The sequence below is a fragment of the Ptychodera flava genome, chromosome 4 (assembly GCF_041260155.1).
Source record: "Ptychodera flava strain L36383 chromosome 4, AS_Pfla_20210202, whole genome shotgun sequence".
Taxonomy (NCBI): domain Eukaryota; kingdom Metazoa; phylum Hemichordata; class Enteropneusta; family Ptychoderidae; genus Ptychodera; species Ptychodera flava.
The window spans coordinates 25,784,949-25,801,668 of record NC_091931.1 but is presented as its reverse complement, the minus strand read 5'-3'; the positions used below and the strand labels follow the sequence as shown (position 1 = coordinate 25,801,668).

Genomic DNA, 16,720 nt, shown 5'->3' with positions numbered 1-16,720 from the left:
ATAAATGATACTTTAAAACATTTCGAATACAATCCCATATGTGAAATAGAGCTTACCCCTCCTTCTCCATGAGGAGAGGCGCTCGTGTATGTCTACCACTCACTCTAAATCTATCACACTTTCTAATAACTCACGGGGGCAGCGAGCATCATCAAAAACACAAACTAAGCCTGACAAATAAATACCACATGTGTGCAGAGAACGTTACCTTTGGTTACTGTATCCACTCTTTCATTTACTGTATTCCTGTACAAAGATTTAAAATTGACCACTTTTCACATCTTACTCCAAGCTCTCCTTCATCGAAACTTAAGTGCAACTTTTTAGCAGGTTAACGTGTTGTTTTAATTCAAGTTGGACCAATCAGATGTCATGTATCAAACAAACAAACAATCATACAAACAAGGAGCCAGAGTTTCCTGTGATCAAACATCGATCACTTTGTCTATATAATCAACTTCTTTGACACCTATTGGCAAGGAGAAAATCACCAACAGTCGAAGGATTGAAGAATAGTTGGAAAGGAACCAATGACCGTACTATATGGTTGACTATAATTTATCCACAACAGTCCATCGCTGTAGACAGGCTAGCTAGGCCGTAAATGCTTTAACAGTGCTAGCCAATAACCTTGCTATGGTCATTTTCCCCAAAAAACTCAATCACTACAAGGAAGTAAATTTTACTCCATCTTGATCATAATTATCACTTCACAGGAGAGAAACTCAGCGGTATGCAATTATTTCCTATCTGCACTGAGTGGCAAACTGGACAAGAATTTGAAATAGGTGGCGCTACACAACATATGTCAACCCACGTTATAAACATCATATACTCGGGGTCAAGTGACACGACCCCGGTCACAACAGTATAACAGGTTAAAGTACACGTCGCCGTCTTACATCAAAGCTTGTGGTTTTAGTAGCGTGCACGGTGAATTTTTGAACGCGCCTTTATTTCAAGGGAGAAAGGTAGGCCTATTAGGTTGTTCCTCACTGAATAACATCGTAAGTTCGGGATATTGCCATTCTGGGACTTATTACACGGGGAGTAACCTATTTCCGGGTGTACCAACACCCGTATTCATTGATTGTGACCTATGTTTCACTCCGCTTAATGTTCATATTGTTACAATCGAAACCGATGCAATCGGTCGAACATTTTAACATTGAAGAATGCAGGTGCTTAGAATGTGAAGAAAGTGAGCTAGGAGTGAGTATACTTGTAATCGAGAACAACGGTAGTAAGGTTTGTGGAGAGCCAGCACAAAATATCAACTATCGGTAGTTTTCTCCGCCATATTGTTGCGATTTGAGTCAGAAGGAAGCGATGCTGATTTGTAGATCTAAAATGACAGTAGTTACGTCTGTGCGATCGCCTTCATTATGGGCGTTTTGTGTTGTTCCAATAAATTATGAGCTTAAACAGCAATTGTGAAAAGGTTCGTCGTAGAGTTATAGATGGTAAAGGTACAACTGCCTTTGCATCACAGTCTTGGCCGCAACCCAACTATGAGCATAGGTCGAATTGCTGTAGTCATACAGGTTTCACCAGTTTCTACTCTTGCAAAACACAACATAACAGGTGAGGGAAAGACAGCACAAGAGATCAACTATCGGTAGTTTTCTCCGCCATATTATTTCGATTTGAGTTAGAAGGAATTGATGTTGTATTGTAGTTGTAAAATGAAAGTAGTTAAATACGTCTGTGCGATCGCCTCCGTTATGGGCGTTTTGTGTTGTTCCGATAAATTAAGAGCGTAAACAGCAACTGTGAAAGGGTTCGTCGTCGAGTTATAAATGATACAGGTACAATGCCCTTTACATCACAGTCTTTGCCGCGACCCAACTACGAATTGTTGTATTCGTACAGGTTTCACCCGTTTCTACGATGGCAAAACAACAGTATATGATGACATCGTCCACGTCGAGGTTGGCAATGGTCCCATCTGTCCTAGACGGGACCATTCATTCGTGTATGGGTCTACGCTAACGAGGCCCGTGTATGATTGAATCTTTCAAAATATACTTGTAGAAAAAACAACAACATTATATAGCATAGTCGAGTCGGGTAATGGTAAGACTACGGATCGCCGCTAATCGGGGGTGGGTGCATGTGGTTCGCCCAGCTTAAGAGATACAAGATATGGACATTTGGTGAGAAATCACGGATTAAAAATCTTCATACGGGCGAATATATGACAATTCAATCGAAGTGAGCCCGTGATATTATGAGGCAAGAGTGGTGAAATCACATAATTTGAATAAAAAGGTGACAACATTACACTAAAATACGGAAAGAAATTTTGCATTATATTCTTTCATTTCTTCGACAAGACTAAAAGTATCGCTTCATCAGCATATCAGGAGAACAAGAGGCTGCAATATGGGAAATGAATTATCTCAGCTACAGGCAGAAGTTCTGCAACATCAGAGGGGTTCAACTCTACAGATGTTGGAGGCGCTGCAGGCAATGATGGATGACGACAACCAGGTGTCGGTCGATGACGTGCAAGTGAAGCACGCATGGGATCCAGATGACTGTTCCGATAACTTCACCGTTCTTCCGGACAAGGTCACCGCCAGGCGAGGCGAGCAGACGATGAGAACTGATCTGATCAGGGGAAAGAGGGCGTACGTCAGCGGGACTCACGTGTTTGAGATCTTTTGGCCGAGAGATGAACGAGGCAGTCACGCTATGATAGGAATGGCGACCCAAAATGCACCAGTGAGCTGTGTGGGATATTCACACCTGCTGGGATTAACGCCTGACTCCTGGGGCTGGAGCCTGGTCGATAAGAAACTGGTGCACGGTGGAAGAGAATGCGGTATATATCCATCTGACCGATCTGACTACCGTGTGCCCGATACATTCCATGTTATTCTGAATGCCGATGACGGTACATTGAGGTGAGTTTGGCTTACCATCATAATTGCAAAAACGCACGTTTTCCATATTTTGTAGTGTAGAACTGTCCTGAAACATTTCAAACTCTCTTCACATTTTAGATTCAAGGCCGATGACGAGGATCTTGGTATAGCTTTTACAGACTTACCACATCAAGACCCAAGCAACGCCCTTTTCATTAGTGCGAGCGCCACCTGTGCTAATGGTGACGTAAGAATGAGATACATGGGCTCTACAGGTAAATGTCAATGTCTGTTGCCAACATTTTGCCAATCCCTTGTAAACTTTATGCGTCATTGACGGTACTTATTATAAGTTTGAAAAGAATATGTACGTTGTTTATGCGCTGTACGCATAAATCAGCTTACAAAAAGCGGAAGTGGCCAAAGAGCGAACAGCGCAGCAAGACTTGAATGGACATACGCATAGACCGAGAGGAAATCTTCGAGAGATGCAAAGAAAATGTAGAGGCACAGGGATAAATATTATACTGCCGAAGCATATGAGAGAGTCTATGCTCTGCAATCACTAATATATATATAAATATATATACACATATATATATATATATATACAAAATGTATACAATGTGCCCTCCCGGTTATCACCATAATGGCTTTATGGCAACCTCTGACTTGGGCACAGAGTGTACGGTATATATATATATATATATATATATATATATATATATATATATATATATATATATATATATATATATATATATATATATATATATATATATATATATCAGATACAATGTACATGTAGTATATATCAGGTACAATGTACATGTAGTATATCTATCTATCTATCTATCTATCTATCTATCTATCTATCTATCTATCTATCTATCTATTTACTAACACATAGATACACATATCATATATATCATATGTATCATATATACTTACCTATCTATCTGCACATTTATATATATATTTTTAAAAGACAGCGAGTACACATACATAAGTATACACACATACGGAGGTATACACACTTGCATTGTGCGTAACTGAAGACATGTTTTAAAGAGGCACTCCCACTTGGTAACATTTTTAAAACACATTTTTTCAATACCAATTGTCGATATTTGACGTAGCGACTGCGCGCGGATCGGGAGATATCGATTAAAACATGTCATTTCCCGAGAGTATTTTTCACATCCCGAAGTTTTACGATCGTTTCTGATTTTGACCCGAAATCCCCCGAAGGTTTGTTGTTGTGTTGATCGACGATATTCTATGGAGTCTATAATAAGTTCGAACGACACAATTAATTTACTTCCCACTGCAAAGACTTTATATACAGCATTATGCCTTTACCTCAGGTAATTTTTTAAAAACTTCTCCATAGTTTTTGTCGTTTTTATTACTCTAAATCAGTTGTATTATATTTTTAACCAATACCACAGAAAAACATCAGTTTTTACGTGTTAAATATTAGCCGCCCCCCCATGACTACATTTTGTCGTCTGCCACACAGTACGTGTGGTTCACCGCGCGCGTGGTATGCGTCTATGCATACCACGCGGCGGCCGCTATGTATCTGTGTATTTGACCGCACGTAGCTGTGTTAGTCACCTATGCGAATTCTGGTGGAATCAGCAAGAGTTCTTTTTCGTTTATTCGCCAAATCAGTATGACTCAGCTTTCTCCCACGGGGCATGACCGATCACCGACGCGAGTGGTACAGTGGCGTACAGCAGCGTCAGCGTAGACTTTTACTCCATATCTTAGTTGACAATGGCCCCAGTGCCGAACGTTCGATGTTCGGAAGCTGAATTCAGGTGGGCCCCCGGAATTCAAACTTTTACTTTTTTGGAGACATGTTTTTATCCATATCTCGCAGTCGCCAAGTCAAATGTGGACCGTTGGCATTAAAAATGAGTTTTAAAAATGTTACAAAGTGGGAGTGCCACTTTAAACTGCCATTCCATCATGAAGTAGCTATGAGGATCGCATCATTCTCTGCAGGTGGCATCTCACAGTTTTCGCCGACCGGTGAACAGATCGTCTCGGTGCCGGCCCCTGCAGGTAGTAGTTATTACACATTCCACCCAAGATGCGGTGATAACGTTGACGTGATGCATGGTGGGCGAGTCGCGCGCAGGAGACAGTGAGTAAACGTAATTATATTGTACTGATCTCATATTCTGAGTCCTGCGAAAGTGACAAGAAAGTGACGCATTCATGCAGGAAAAATTAAAGTAAACTACCCACCTACCAACACTTACTAACACCTAACTTACTAACTAAATAACATACCAACCTGCCAGCAAATCAACCAACCAACCAACCAACCAACCAACCAACCAAAAATATTCCAGCATCATTACAAATTTCGAAATTATCTAAAGGTTGGCTCCAATATTCGAACTTTACTTAGTATCTATGGTGACAAAATATAAAAGTTCAATGCCAGTCAAAGTTTTCTGCTTTACTCTAACAGACCAAGGGATAACTTTAACGACGGTGTGGTGCTGACGAGACAACCACTGGAGAACAACGTCCGTTTTCAAGTTAGACTGGACACAAAGATATCACGATGGAGTGGCAGCCTAGAGATAGGCTTTACTTCAAACGATCCTGCAGATTTACAGTTCCCTGGCACTATGACAGAGTGTACTGAAGGGGTGACACTTATGTGGTCTGGCTCAAATATCTTCAAAAATGGTAACAAGGTGTCTGAACTTGAAGTAGACCTAGATGACTGCACGGTAAATGTCTATTGAACTCTTTAAAGTATTCAACCTCATATCTGATTGGAATTTCCGATACGGTGTTCTTTCTTTACTTTGCAGTGCAACTAAAACAATTTGAAGTTTATTTGCTTGAAATTCTCAAGTAAGCCTTACTTATATTAATGTTAACAAGGAAGAACGACTGAAGTAAATGAGGAGATAACATTGCCCTTTCTAGATTGCACCATTCGCCCCAAAGTAGAACAAGATGCACATTTTCTGTAAAACGAATAAAAAGAGTATGATGAGTCGATCGGGAGTCATTTCTCATTCTAGACTATTGCCTGGTGTTTCATGCAGAAAAAATGTAACATGACTTTTCGGGTTATCTTCGAAAGTGCGCAGAAAGCTTATCAAATAGTCAGATCGGGTACAGCCTAGTAAAAATCACTTTTCTGTCGCATATTTTTTTCTTAATAGACATCTAAACAACTCAGCTATTTTAATTTTTATACACGCTGCACAGTTCACAGTCATGATGTGTAGGTTTGTCTTATTGATAAAATTAACAAGAATTATTTACTTTTGATCGAAGATCGGGGATACAGTCGGGCTCGAGAGAAAAGACGACGGTTCCGTTCATTTCTTCTTCAACGGCAAAACTCTCGATAAGGCTCTTAGACTGAAAAGCAACCCAGACGTTGCGTATGGCGTTGTAGATATCTATGGACAAGCAGGCAGTATTACTATTTCGGGTGAGTGAAAGTGTATATAATGAATACATTTTCAATTATTCTGGCTCGGATAACCGTTTCTTTTTTAGCAATCACAACCAAATGCAATATTTTGTATTAGCTGTAAGTCACGCATCCGTTTAAGAAGCTTAATTCTAACTTATTTGCAAGTAGTCGAGCTAGATAGTATAGTAACCATGGTCAGATTACCGGCAACAAGATGTAAAGGTATAAAAATTTATTACTGTCAAAAGTATGAGGACTTTGATTAAACAGAATGTTGACAGTCTCATTTAAAGTTATATTCCTTACACAACAAGACCTATATAATTTCCGTCCTTTGGCTCATTTATCTCTCGATCGGTAAATGCGTTTGCCATTTTCTCTGGGCTTTTATCTACCTGCGCTGATAAACTGATATTCCCGGTTTACCAAAAAGGAAACGTGCGCCATTACATTGTCCCTCGCGAACATGTAATAAATCGTCCCTTTTAAAAATGTTTGATATACTGGTGTAATGTGATTGCAGATTTATAGGAAACTATAAAGGACTGGTCACTTCGACCTATCGATTTGGAGTAAATTTAAATAGTTTACAGGAAACCTACATTTGTAGCAATAGCTCGCGCAAGCGGCTCACTACAAGTACAATTAAAGGATATAATTTTGACCGCATAGTCGCCGGCATTGCAGTCCCATGATTCACGCTTCAATAGTTTTGACTCTGAGCAACATTAGCAAGCAATGAAATTATAAAACTACCAAATTAATTTTAAAAAAAGTGAAAATAAATTAAAATGCATTCGAGATATTTTCGTTTGGGATAAAATTCACACAGTGAAACCGTTCGACACACAGTAAGTGAGCCGGGCTACCCACAATTCTCCATGATCTGTACACACGGAGATCACTCACTGAACTGAAGCAAATTTCTTCTGTACACGGAACAACTCGGTCCATATTTCAAAATTCTGGGACCATAGTTCTGATAATCATAATTTTTTGATTTCTCACTGTGAATAATGAGAAGATCAACCCCTTTTCCGCGGAGGAGATAGGTAACAAAGGGAATTTGCATGTCTGACAGGTGGTATGATGAGACCATCTTAGTTGCTGATAACTTTATCTTGACAAGAATGCAATTTTTAGCACCTCCAAACATCGACTTCTCATTCAATTTACTTTTGAATTTTAAACATAATCAATAATTTTGGAACAACGTTGTAACAAATAATCCTGAACTTCAATTCTAAGTTAAAAATTGTTAAGAAACTGATAAAATTGAAAAAGCCATTAGCAAAAAATGTCTGAGTGAACAAATCAAAGGGAATTGTGGATAGCCTCACTTACTATGTGTCTTACGTCATCAGTCACTTCTGTAAGAACGTACAGGATCCACGTACTACTTATATATAATCTCATGGAATTTTTCTCTGTTTGACGTCAACGTATACGAGTGTTTTTCGCGGAGCTTCGCGAAAAACACTCGTTTTACACTAACGTCAAACAGAGAAAAATCCATGGGATTATATATTTATCACATAAACAGTCTTCTTATTTTTCTTTTGACGTAGATGGATCAAAAGTATTGTAACAGATTGCATGAATTTCGTCGCGATTTGTGTTGTATTTATGCGGATTACTTTCATTTAATCAGTAAAGCGACCCGTCACCCAGGAGATACTTTCATTAATAAATCCCATCAAGTTGAAATTTTGATACATCGAATGATCTCCAACAATCAGACACACTAGTTCGGTCACGTGCACGTGTTAATCATTGTCTCTCGCTGTACCTATGCAAAGGCATGTCGGCCATCGGCGGACATAGCTTTTACCACGCGAGCGACGAATAGCCATAGTTTTCAGAGTTATTTAGAATATTTACAAATAGATTTATCAGTAACTGCAACGACACCATCGAAAAAAGTAACTCTCATTCTTAAAGATGCTGTGGCTTTTGAAAATATCACACAAGTTTACGACCTTGGTGAGCACGAAAGATTCCGTTCGATGACACACATAAGCTTAGTACCACATTGCATGTTTGTGGCCACAACGCTGCCGTCACCGGTCTCCGCCGGTGTCAACTCGTCAATCCCGATCTCGGTCGTCAATGTTTTCGTCCAACGGACTTTGATGTTTGCAGTGACACATATCTTGCCCGTAGATACATCCTAATTTTGTTACTTGACGGAAACTCTGTTCTGTTGTGAGTGTTGTCTGAGTCAACTTTCGAAATACATCGGATTTCACTGCGCTGCACTGCAGAGTTAAGACTACAGCTCGACAACTTAAGCTTATGTCTTCGCTATTATGCGCTGCAGGTTTGATTCCGAGCGAGAATACACGGAACGTTTTTGTGTGATGAAGGAAATTTATCGTTGTTAGTCGAATGACTTTATTCTTCTGCCACCTGTGTCGCTTTCCCGAAGATTATACGGTACTCATTTATTTAGTTGAATTTACATTGAGGTGTAGACTTCGGGCTTATCGCCAACCGAGATCGCCGGGTACGACGTCCACATTGAGCCTTACGACTCGACTTGAGCCACGACGTTACTGAGCCATTAAAATAAAACGATCGACGGTATCCCCATTTGATTCTCGGGAATAGCTATAGTTTTAGCGACTCGAAATGTCGTTGGACATGTCTTCTATATGCCTGGATTTATGGGGTCACCTTTTTGTAAAAAAATGTCATGAGAGCACGGCATCGATCAAAACAAATCGGTCTGTGTCGCGACGTGCATATATAAACGGCACCATGCAGAAAAAAGTTCCGGTTGATGACGTACAGCAGGGGTAATTTGGATTTCTTATCTGTGCTGGTGTACGTCACACAGCTGGTGATACGGGCCAGTTCATCTGATAACTATTCTAAGATCAGACTACATATGCGTCTTATTCTTCGGTGAGACTACATATGCGACTTATTGCAGTTTCGGAAGAAAGTAAATCAAACTATGTTGAAAGTGAGAGACATTTTTTAAATCTTATATTTTAATATTTTAGAAACGGATGAAGGCGATGATTCTGCGTCGGCAAAAGTCAGGGTTAAAGGCGAAATAAGTGGTACGGACCCAAATGCTATAATGTTCTCCATGAGAGAAACAGTTGAACTCTTGGCGAAAGGGAATGACGTAAATATTTTGATAGCTTTGCAAAAAGTATATGAAACTATCAGTGCCCCCCACGACAATACGAGTGATCAGCGACTCCGTCAGCGTTTTGGCGACCATTTAGCGAATCTTGGAGGAGGCCACGAACTTACAAAGTTACTTCAGCGTCTTCAAGAAATGGGAGATAGAAACCCAACTGAACAGACATGGACTGGCATAACCATATTGAGACATGTATGCTGGAATTACTCTGACAGTAGCCTGAAACTATGCAAGCAGTTCGGACAGTCAGGGCTTCTTGAACTCATGCTGAAGGATATTGATAGGTTCGGACCGACAAAAGTGATAAATAAGGTAAAAGTTTCTTCTGTATTTTTCGGACTTAAATAAATGTGGGAGTTCGTGGTGGTCTGATTCAGTAATATGAGTGTGCTACGTTGTCGACTGTAAATAATAAAAAAATATGCAAAATATGCATTTGGGTAGTTCTATCCCCTTTCAAAGTGATACTGCTGGCTGAACGCTGTCAGTGAAAGCACTTTCTTTTTTCACATTGAAACTAATTAAAGTAAAATAGGCAGATTGTTTTTCTTAAAATAAACGAAGTCACACTAAAGTGGAGAGAGGCAAGGTTATTGTATCTTAATTAATTGAACCCTTTGCACCATCTGAACTGACTAACGGATGCCTACAGTTCTTGAAAGACTTTTTGGGAACATAACATATCGGAAATTAATTAATTCTAAGGCAATGTTAGCGACTCCTGGTTGTGATTCTCATATATCTCTATTTGACAGAAGAGACGAGATCTCGTGCGGTCAGCATTTGGCGTGTTGCACAACTGCTCCAAGGCAACCGAGAACAAGCAAGTGTATCGGGACGTACGCGCCATCGAAAGAATAGCTCCTTTTATGAAGTCCAATGACTTAACACTGGCTATGGGCGCCATGTTGACGCTGTCCTACGTTATTGAAGACCACAAAATTGATCTTTTGGCGGCAGATGAAAAGTTGGTGGCTTACACTCTAGATATCTTAAAAAGAGCACTTGCCGACCCGAGCCTTAAGGGTACAGCCGAAAACAGCACATTTTCGGCACTTGAAATCACGACTGGACTGGGCAACATTGCAATCAATGACACCAACAAAGATTTGATCGTAAAACTAGGTGGAGTACCGCTACTAGTTGATCTTTTGAAGAAGGATCGACCTGACGTGCAGGAGTCGGCAGCTAATACCTTGTGGACTTTGGCTGAAGCAGAAAACCTCAGGGGAAAGATATCTTCTGTGCCAGGTGCCATCGCAACGTTGACGTCACTTTGCAAGAGTAAGAATACAGCTGTGAAACAAGCAGCAGAGAGAGCATTGATGAGAATTAAATCTGGCGGCCAAGGTCAAGTTCTTGGTAATTACGAACGTAATATTATTTCCTATAGTCTGCATTTTTGTTCGACTGCCCCGTAATATTTTGATCTAAGACAGGAGAGGCATGTGGACCTTGTCATGGCAATACGTGCTATAACTTTGATTTACAAAACAGGATAAACGTAAAAGGTAAATCTGTAATTAATTTTACCGATTTTGCAGGAGGTAGCAGACCAACATCTGCCTCAAGAGGGCGCTGTAGCTACAGAGAGTTATGCGGAAGGTTCAAGAAATCTTTGGGATTATCAGGTTTGATTGGAACACTCACAATAATATCATGTGCAGTTCGTCATCAATGACCAGGTGCAGGATAGGAGGCTTGAAATTTAAAGAAATCAACCGATTGAAATAAACAGTAACATACATGCATCAATGTCCATTTCACGAATACAGCAATGATTTGTTAGACTGAGTACAATGTCACTAGTACAGAAATTTGCGAGAAATTTGCAAGAATTTAATTTTCTCGCAATCATCTGACGAGAACTGTGTTTTCTCGCTCAGCATCTGCGAGAAACTGAATTGTCGCAATCAATCAGCGAGAAATTTGTTTTCTCGTTCTGCATCTGCGAGAAATTGTATTTTTCTGTGTAAGCATTTCACAAAAATTCCACAATTTCACGCAGATGCAGAGCGAGAAAACATGGTTCTCGCTGATTGATTGCGAGAATTAAATATCTCGCAGATGCATGCGAGAAAGCACATTTCTCGCAGCTTGATCGCGAGAAAGTATGTATTCTCGCTTACTTCTCGCAATACAGCGAGAAAGTGTCCATTTCTCGCAAATTTCTCGCAAATTTCTGTACTAGTGTGTATATATAATGTATTTCTCAGAACCTCTATACTGACCTTCTTGAATAAACCCTCACCTTGAAGGAACTGCAGGTATCAAATACAGTTTTATGTAAGGTTTAGACCAGCGAAGTCATAAACATTAGATTTCTCTCAAAAGTCTTCTTTATGCATTCCTTTCTGTTCAGAATTATTTTTTGAGCCAAGGTTCGACATGTGCTACTGTACAAGCTGTCATAACGATAGAGGTGACAAGCTTTACTATGCCAGAGGAAAACCCGCCAAAGATTACGGAGTTCCAATTGGATGGTGCCGTTTCGCCCTCAAGTAAGTTGCGTGTTCACTCTACGATAAGATCGAAAAGCATCGAGTTCCGAAACCACTTTAAGCACCACATCGACCAAAAGACAAGTTTTCGTCTTGACAAACACTGTCCATGACATACTCTTCTCATTGAGTCATTTTGTAATTATCGATTTAACAACAATTCAATAATCAATGTCAGAGTTTTTGCTGTGTTCTCACAGGACCCCACCAAAGGCCTTGGCATTAGAGGTATTCAAAAAGTGGCATGTTGCTTTTCACGGTACTACGCTAGAATCAGTTAAACCAATTCTCGAAACCGGAGAACTTTTGATGCCAGGTATGGAAATTTTTCATCGATATTTATGTTTAACTTCTTCAGGTGTTGGATTTTTTCAAAATGATGCTTAAGCTTAAGATCCTTCTTGCATGCCCCTTTCTCATTACCTTTGTGTATGTAAAAATTACTTCTCAGGTGATATTCGCATGGGAGGCATAAAACTGAGTGAGTGTCCTGGCCACTTCTCGGACAAACGTAAACCCAAAGGTTTCGACACCAAACAGATATTCCTTTCTCCAAGCGTACGATATTCCGGATGTGACGTGTATGCACCTGAAAGCGAGTGAGTATGCCAAGTAAATTTTCCACTTTAATAGTAAAACTTCCTTGAAGATTATGTTTAATATTATTTGTACGAAAGAGTAAACGAGCGGACAATGAAATATTCAGCTTGACTCGTCTTCGCACCTAGGAAATTCATCGACCGTTTTAATGGTCAGTATATTAGCGGCCTAAAACTCTGCGAACGATTATTTGAAAATGATAAACAATACGTAATACATTGACTACATATGTACTTTGAAGAGAATATTAATTTCCGCGAAGTTCTTACTGTAGATTTTGAACTTTGAAGCGGGAAATCTACAAGTTTGCTGTTACATTATGACCAAAACCTTATAAACTAAAACTATTCCCATACAAAATCGACAGAATCAACTTTTGAATGACGTTATCATACCTTTTAGCCTATGAGGACCGTCTATCTTTAACTTGCTGATATTTAGAATATAATGGTTTATTTTCGATGTTTCGTAAGCTGGAAATCTGTTTTTTATTTATTTCACGAGACAAGGAGAATGAACGTTCTATTTTGTCCTCATTTTTGACAACGGCGACAAATATTAAACAGACTTTTGTGTTATTGAACTTTCAAATTGAAAGATTTTTTGTGTTTTCATTGCTTAAAAATTTCCGTCATCATGTTTTGCTCGGAAATACTTAACACGACCAATATACTCCCTTGCTTCAGTTTTCTAGACGAATTCACGAAGAAGTCCCATCAGGCCAGAGTGGTGTTCCAGGTGTGCATCAACCCAACCAGTTACAAAGTTGGTCCACAGACCATAGGAGCATCGTCAGAAATTGACCCGAAGTTCAGTAACCAAGAGATTGAATGGTTCACAAAGGAACGTGGAGTTGTGATTCCATACGGGTTGCTCGTCAAAATTGAGTGATAGGACAGCGTGGGGATCGGCACATGAGTGAATAATGAGCATGAAACATTCATGGGGTCCCACACATGGGCGACCTTTCACCTCAACACTAAGCACGGGCGCTTTGGTCGTGTTACAGAATGTATTTATAAAACGAGCTCACAGCATATAAAGTAATAGTGTTTGATTTATCTAGAAATCAGTTCATTTTCTGTTTCAGGTAATGATATACTCGAAAGTACAAGGAAACACTGCAAGTGTTCTTCATTGTCATAAATCTTTATTTTGAACATTGAATAAGACATTAATTATACTACTCTCATTATATGATGAACAAGTGACATTCAAAATTACGAAAACAATCATCAAAATGTACTACTAGCGGACCTTAGTTCCTTGCGTTTTGAATACATTAAATATACGAAACAATCTTATCGCTTATCAGGGCAATAGCACAGCTGATTGCAAAATACTGTACTACAGAATTGTTCGATAAATTTTAGTTGTTCATCGGTATGTTATTATTCTCTTTGTCAAAAAAGCATTATTATGCAAATTGACAGCATTGTGATTAGGTTGATTACATTGTGTTGATTTTTTATGTATTTTGTATTCATGACAAACTTATGTGCCGTTTGAACACTTAACGAAAGTGTGAAAGACGGTAAAACCCATTAAATATGTGATAATTTGTGTCAGTTCAATTCAATTTAACACGATTGGAACTAATTTTGGATAATTGGATTTTAATATTTTTCAAATTTCTCAAAGTATTAGGTGCTGTGTAGCTCAATGTTTTTAGATTGCAAATTACTCATAAAAACAATTGTGTACTGTAAAAAGAAAAACAGATGAAATTGTATTTGTAGATTAAATCGGCATTACTTCACCATCCAGTTATCCAAAATTAGTTCAAAACGTGTTATTTTCAAATGTCGGTAGACGAAACGGGAATGAAAACGAAGTGATTTCTCAAAGTTTGTGGTTTGTCGCTTATTGGTAAATTTACTACAACCATGAAGAACTTTGTTAATTTGTTTAAGATCTCCATTTCCTTTACAACGATCAACATTTTAATATTGTAAGACTTTTTAAAGGTTTTAGTCTATTGCCTATTGCCAGTTACATTGCCACCTGGTTCCTAGCACAGTAGTTGGACTGACACTAGTTCCCATAACGAACTCACACAGCACATTGGGCTATGATGAACGCCATCAACTTTGAGCTGTATTGAAAGCAACTTTCAGTGTTTCGAGTGTATTTTGTCCGAATGTCAGTACATTTAGAACAAATTTCATCGAGTCACATAGCGAGCCATCGAAGACTGGACTTTAATTTGAAAGAAAGGAATTCTAGCCGTTATCCTGTTATTTTTTAAATGTATCCAATGCAGCTGCACTGTAGAAATTTGAATATCAGATTAAATTGTTCCTCGGAAGCGTCGCTTCTACGTAAGCCAATTTGGATATAGTTTTGGAAATTGTGACAAATATATACTTCAGCGCCGCAATTATCTTAGTGCTGTCGGCTGTTTTGCATATATTTGCTTTTTTCCTTGTCTTCTTGAAGCATGCATATTGAAATTGTTCTGTAATGTTGCCTCTATTTTGCACGTTTCTATGTTTCACGCCAGAATTTCAATATACTGTTATAATATAACGATAACAGCCATAAACCTTTCCTACGACGGATATACTACTCGTTTTTCACCAGTTCACTCCATGGATATTGGCACTTGCTATTGCTCGTGCAAATGTGTCGTGAACTAGTCAAAATCTCGTGGTATACCTTCGTTCAGTGTCGTTTATTGCTTGAACATGACGAGGCTTTAGATCCGTCATTACGGTCTATACTGGCCGTACTCTTCATCTAGATTGTTTATTATTGTAACAGGCGATGCATTTGAAGTAAATTTAGTACTACCAGTAGCTTATGATAAGCTTTCTGGTATTGCTTTTATGAAAAATTAAGAATCCGCTTCTTAATCAAACAGTAGGCCTAAATGATTATTAAGCGGTTCCTATGAGCAATATACAGTGCGTTTCACCTAGGTACCGCAACTCAGCGTATGAGACGGACACATTTCACGTACAAAACAAACGATTAGCTTGGGTATCACGACACATATGAAAGTCGTCGACTCATTGATTAATTACAGTAAACCAACATGGGCCAGCCGCTGTGTCGTGACGTAGTAAGATTATATTGACCTCTAGGACAAAATAAGAATTTTTACACCATTTTATTCATTTATCTTAAGGGAGCGAAGGAAATTTAACCATCCATGTAACTAAAGTGTGACCCTGACCTATATACGAACTCACGCACGCGCAACAGGGGTTTGACGCAGCAGTGCATTGTCCTGAACTAAGCGGGGAAATTCCCTGCTGAGTCACACACAACATGTTTATACATGTACGGGAAATTCCGTGTGAGTCATCACCATCAAACTAGCCTATATAAAGGAGCTTTTTTTTACCCCCGTTGTCAGTCAGTCGCGGAGTCTAGCTGATGTGAATTTTTTCCTACTGCATGACTGAGGTCTGAATTTCCGGTAGGTTTTTTTGAACTCGGAGTTCCTATCGGTGCGAACTTGTTCACCTGATAGATAAAATTTTAGTAATTTCCTCTGAACTTAAAATGTGACGGAAGACCATTACTTCAAATAATATGAGACGTTTCAGATGAATGGTACTGATATCTAAAGTGTTCACTCTTTTATCTCTACGTACAAATGTAGTTCCTAAGTCGTTCTCTATTCTATTCCCACCAACAAAACATTCAATACTCATTTCCCCTCCCCGATCTTTATCAATACTTATGATAATATCACAAGTTGTTCTGTTATCTGTTTTCATAGCATAATATCCAACCAAATCGTCAAATTCATCTCCAGTACTAACTTTACACATCTAATGAGAACTGTACCATGTTGAAGTATTTTCATATTATCAGTCATCTGTTGATTACTGTCTGTAAAGTTAATTCAGCTGCCTCATCACCAATACTTTTAAGACCCAGTTTCTTTAAAGTTGTGTCCCAAAATAATCTAACTGAAACTCCGCTAGCTGTATACGAGCAATAATTCTCCCCCTCGTTTATCCACCTTCTTAGTGTATTATCTGCCTTTATTATTGTATTAAGAGGACTAATTTTAAGATGAATTGGTATACCAAGAAGTGCAATGTATGGATTTGTAGGAGTAAGCCAACTACGAAAATCTAACAATTTATATTTGTTTACATTGCTATCAAAATAAATA

The 16,720-nt window shown here is 38.9% G+C and overlaps 1 protein-coding gene across 1 annotated transcript; it reads left to right on the top strand.

Moving 5' to 3' along the window:
- The first annotated feature begins 860 nt into the window (after positions 1 to 860).
- Positions 861 to 15,645, top strand: LOC139131286 (neuralized-like protein 4). Its single transcript, XM_070697277.1, has 13 exons — positions 861 to 971; positions 2,337 to 2,909; positions 3,009 to 3,145; positions 4,884 to 5,025; positions 5,359 to 5,626; positions 6,186 to 6,345; positions 9,339 to 9,799; positions 10,243 to 10,849; positions 11,032 to 11,118; positions 11,850 to 11,988; positions 12,189 to 12,304; positions 12,440 to 12,587; positions 13,275 to 15,645. Exons 2-13 carry the CDS (start codon positions 2,386 to 2,388, stop codon positions 13,477 to 13,479), a joined length of 2,994 nt encoding a protein of 997 aa, XP_070553378.1. The 5' UTR covers positions 861 to 971; positions 2,337 to 2,385; the 3' UTR covers positions 13,480 to 15,645.
- Positions 15,646 to 16,720: the final 1,075 nt, after the last annotated feature.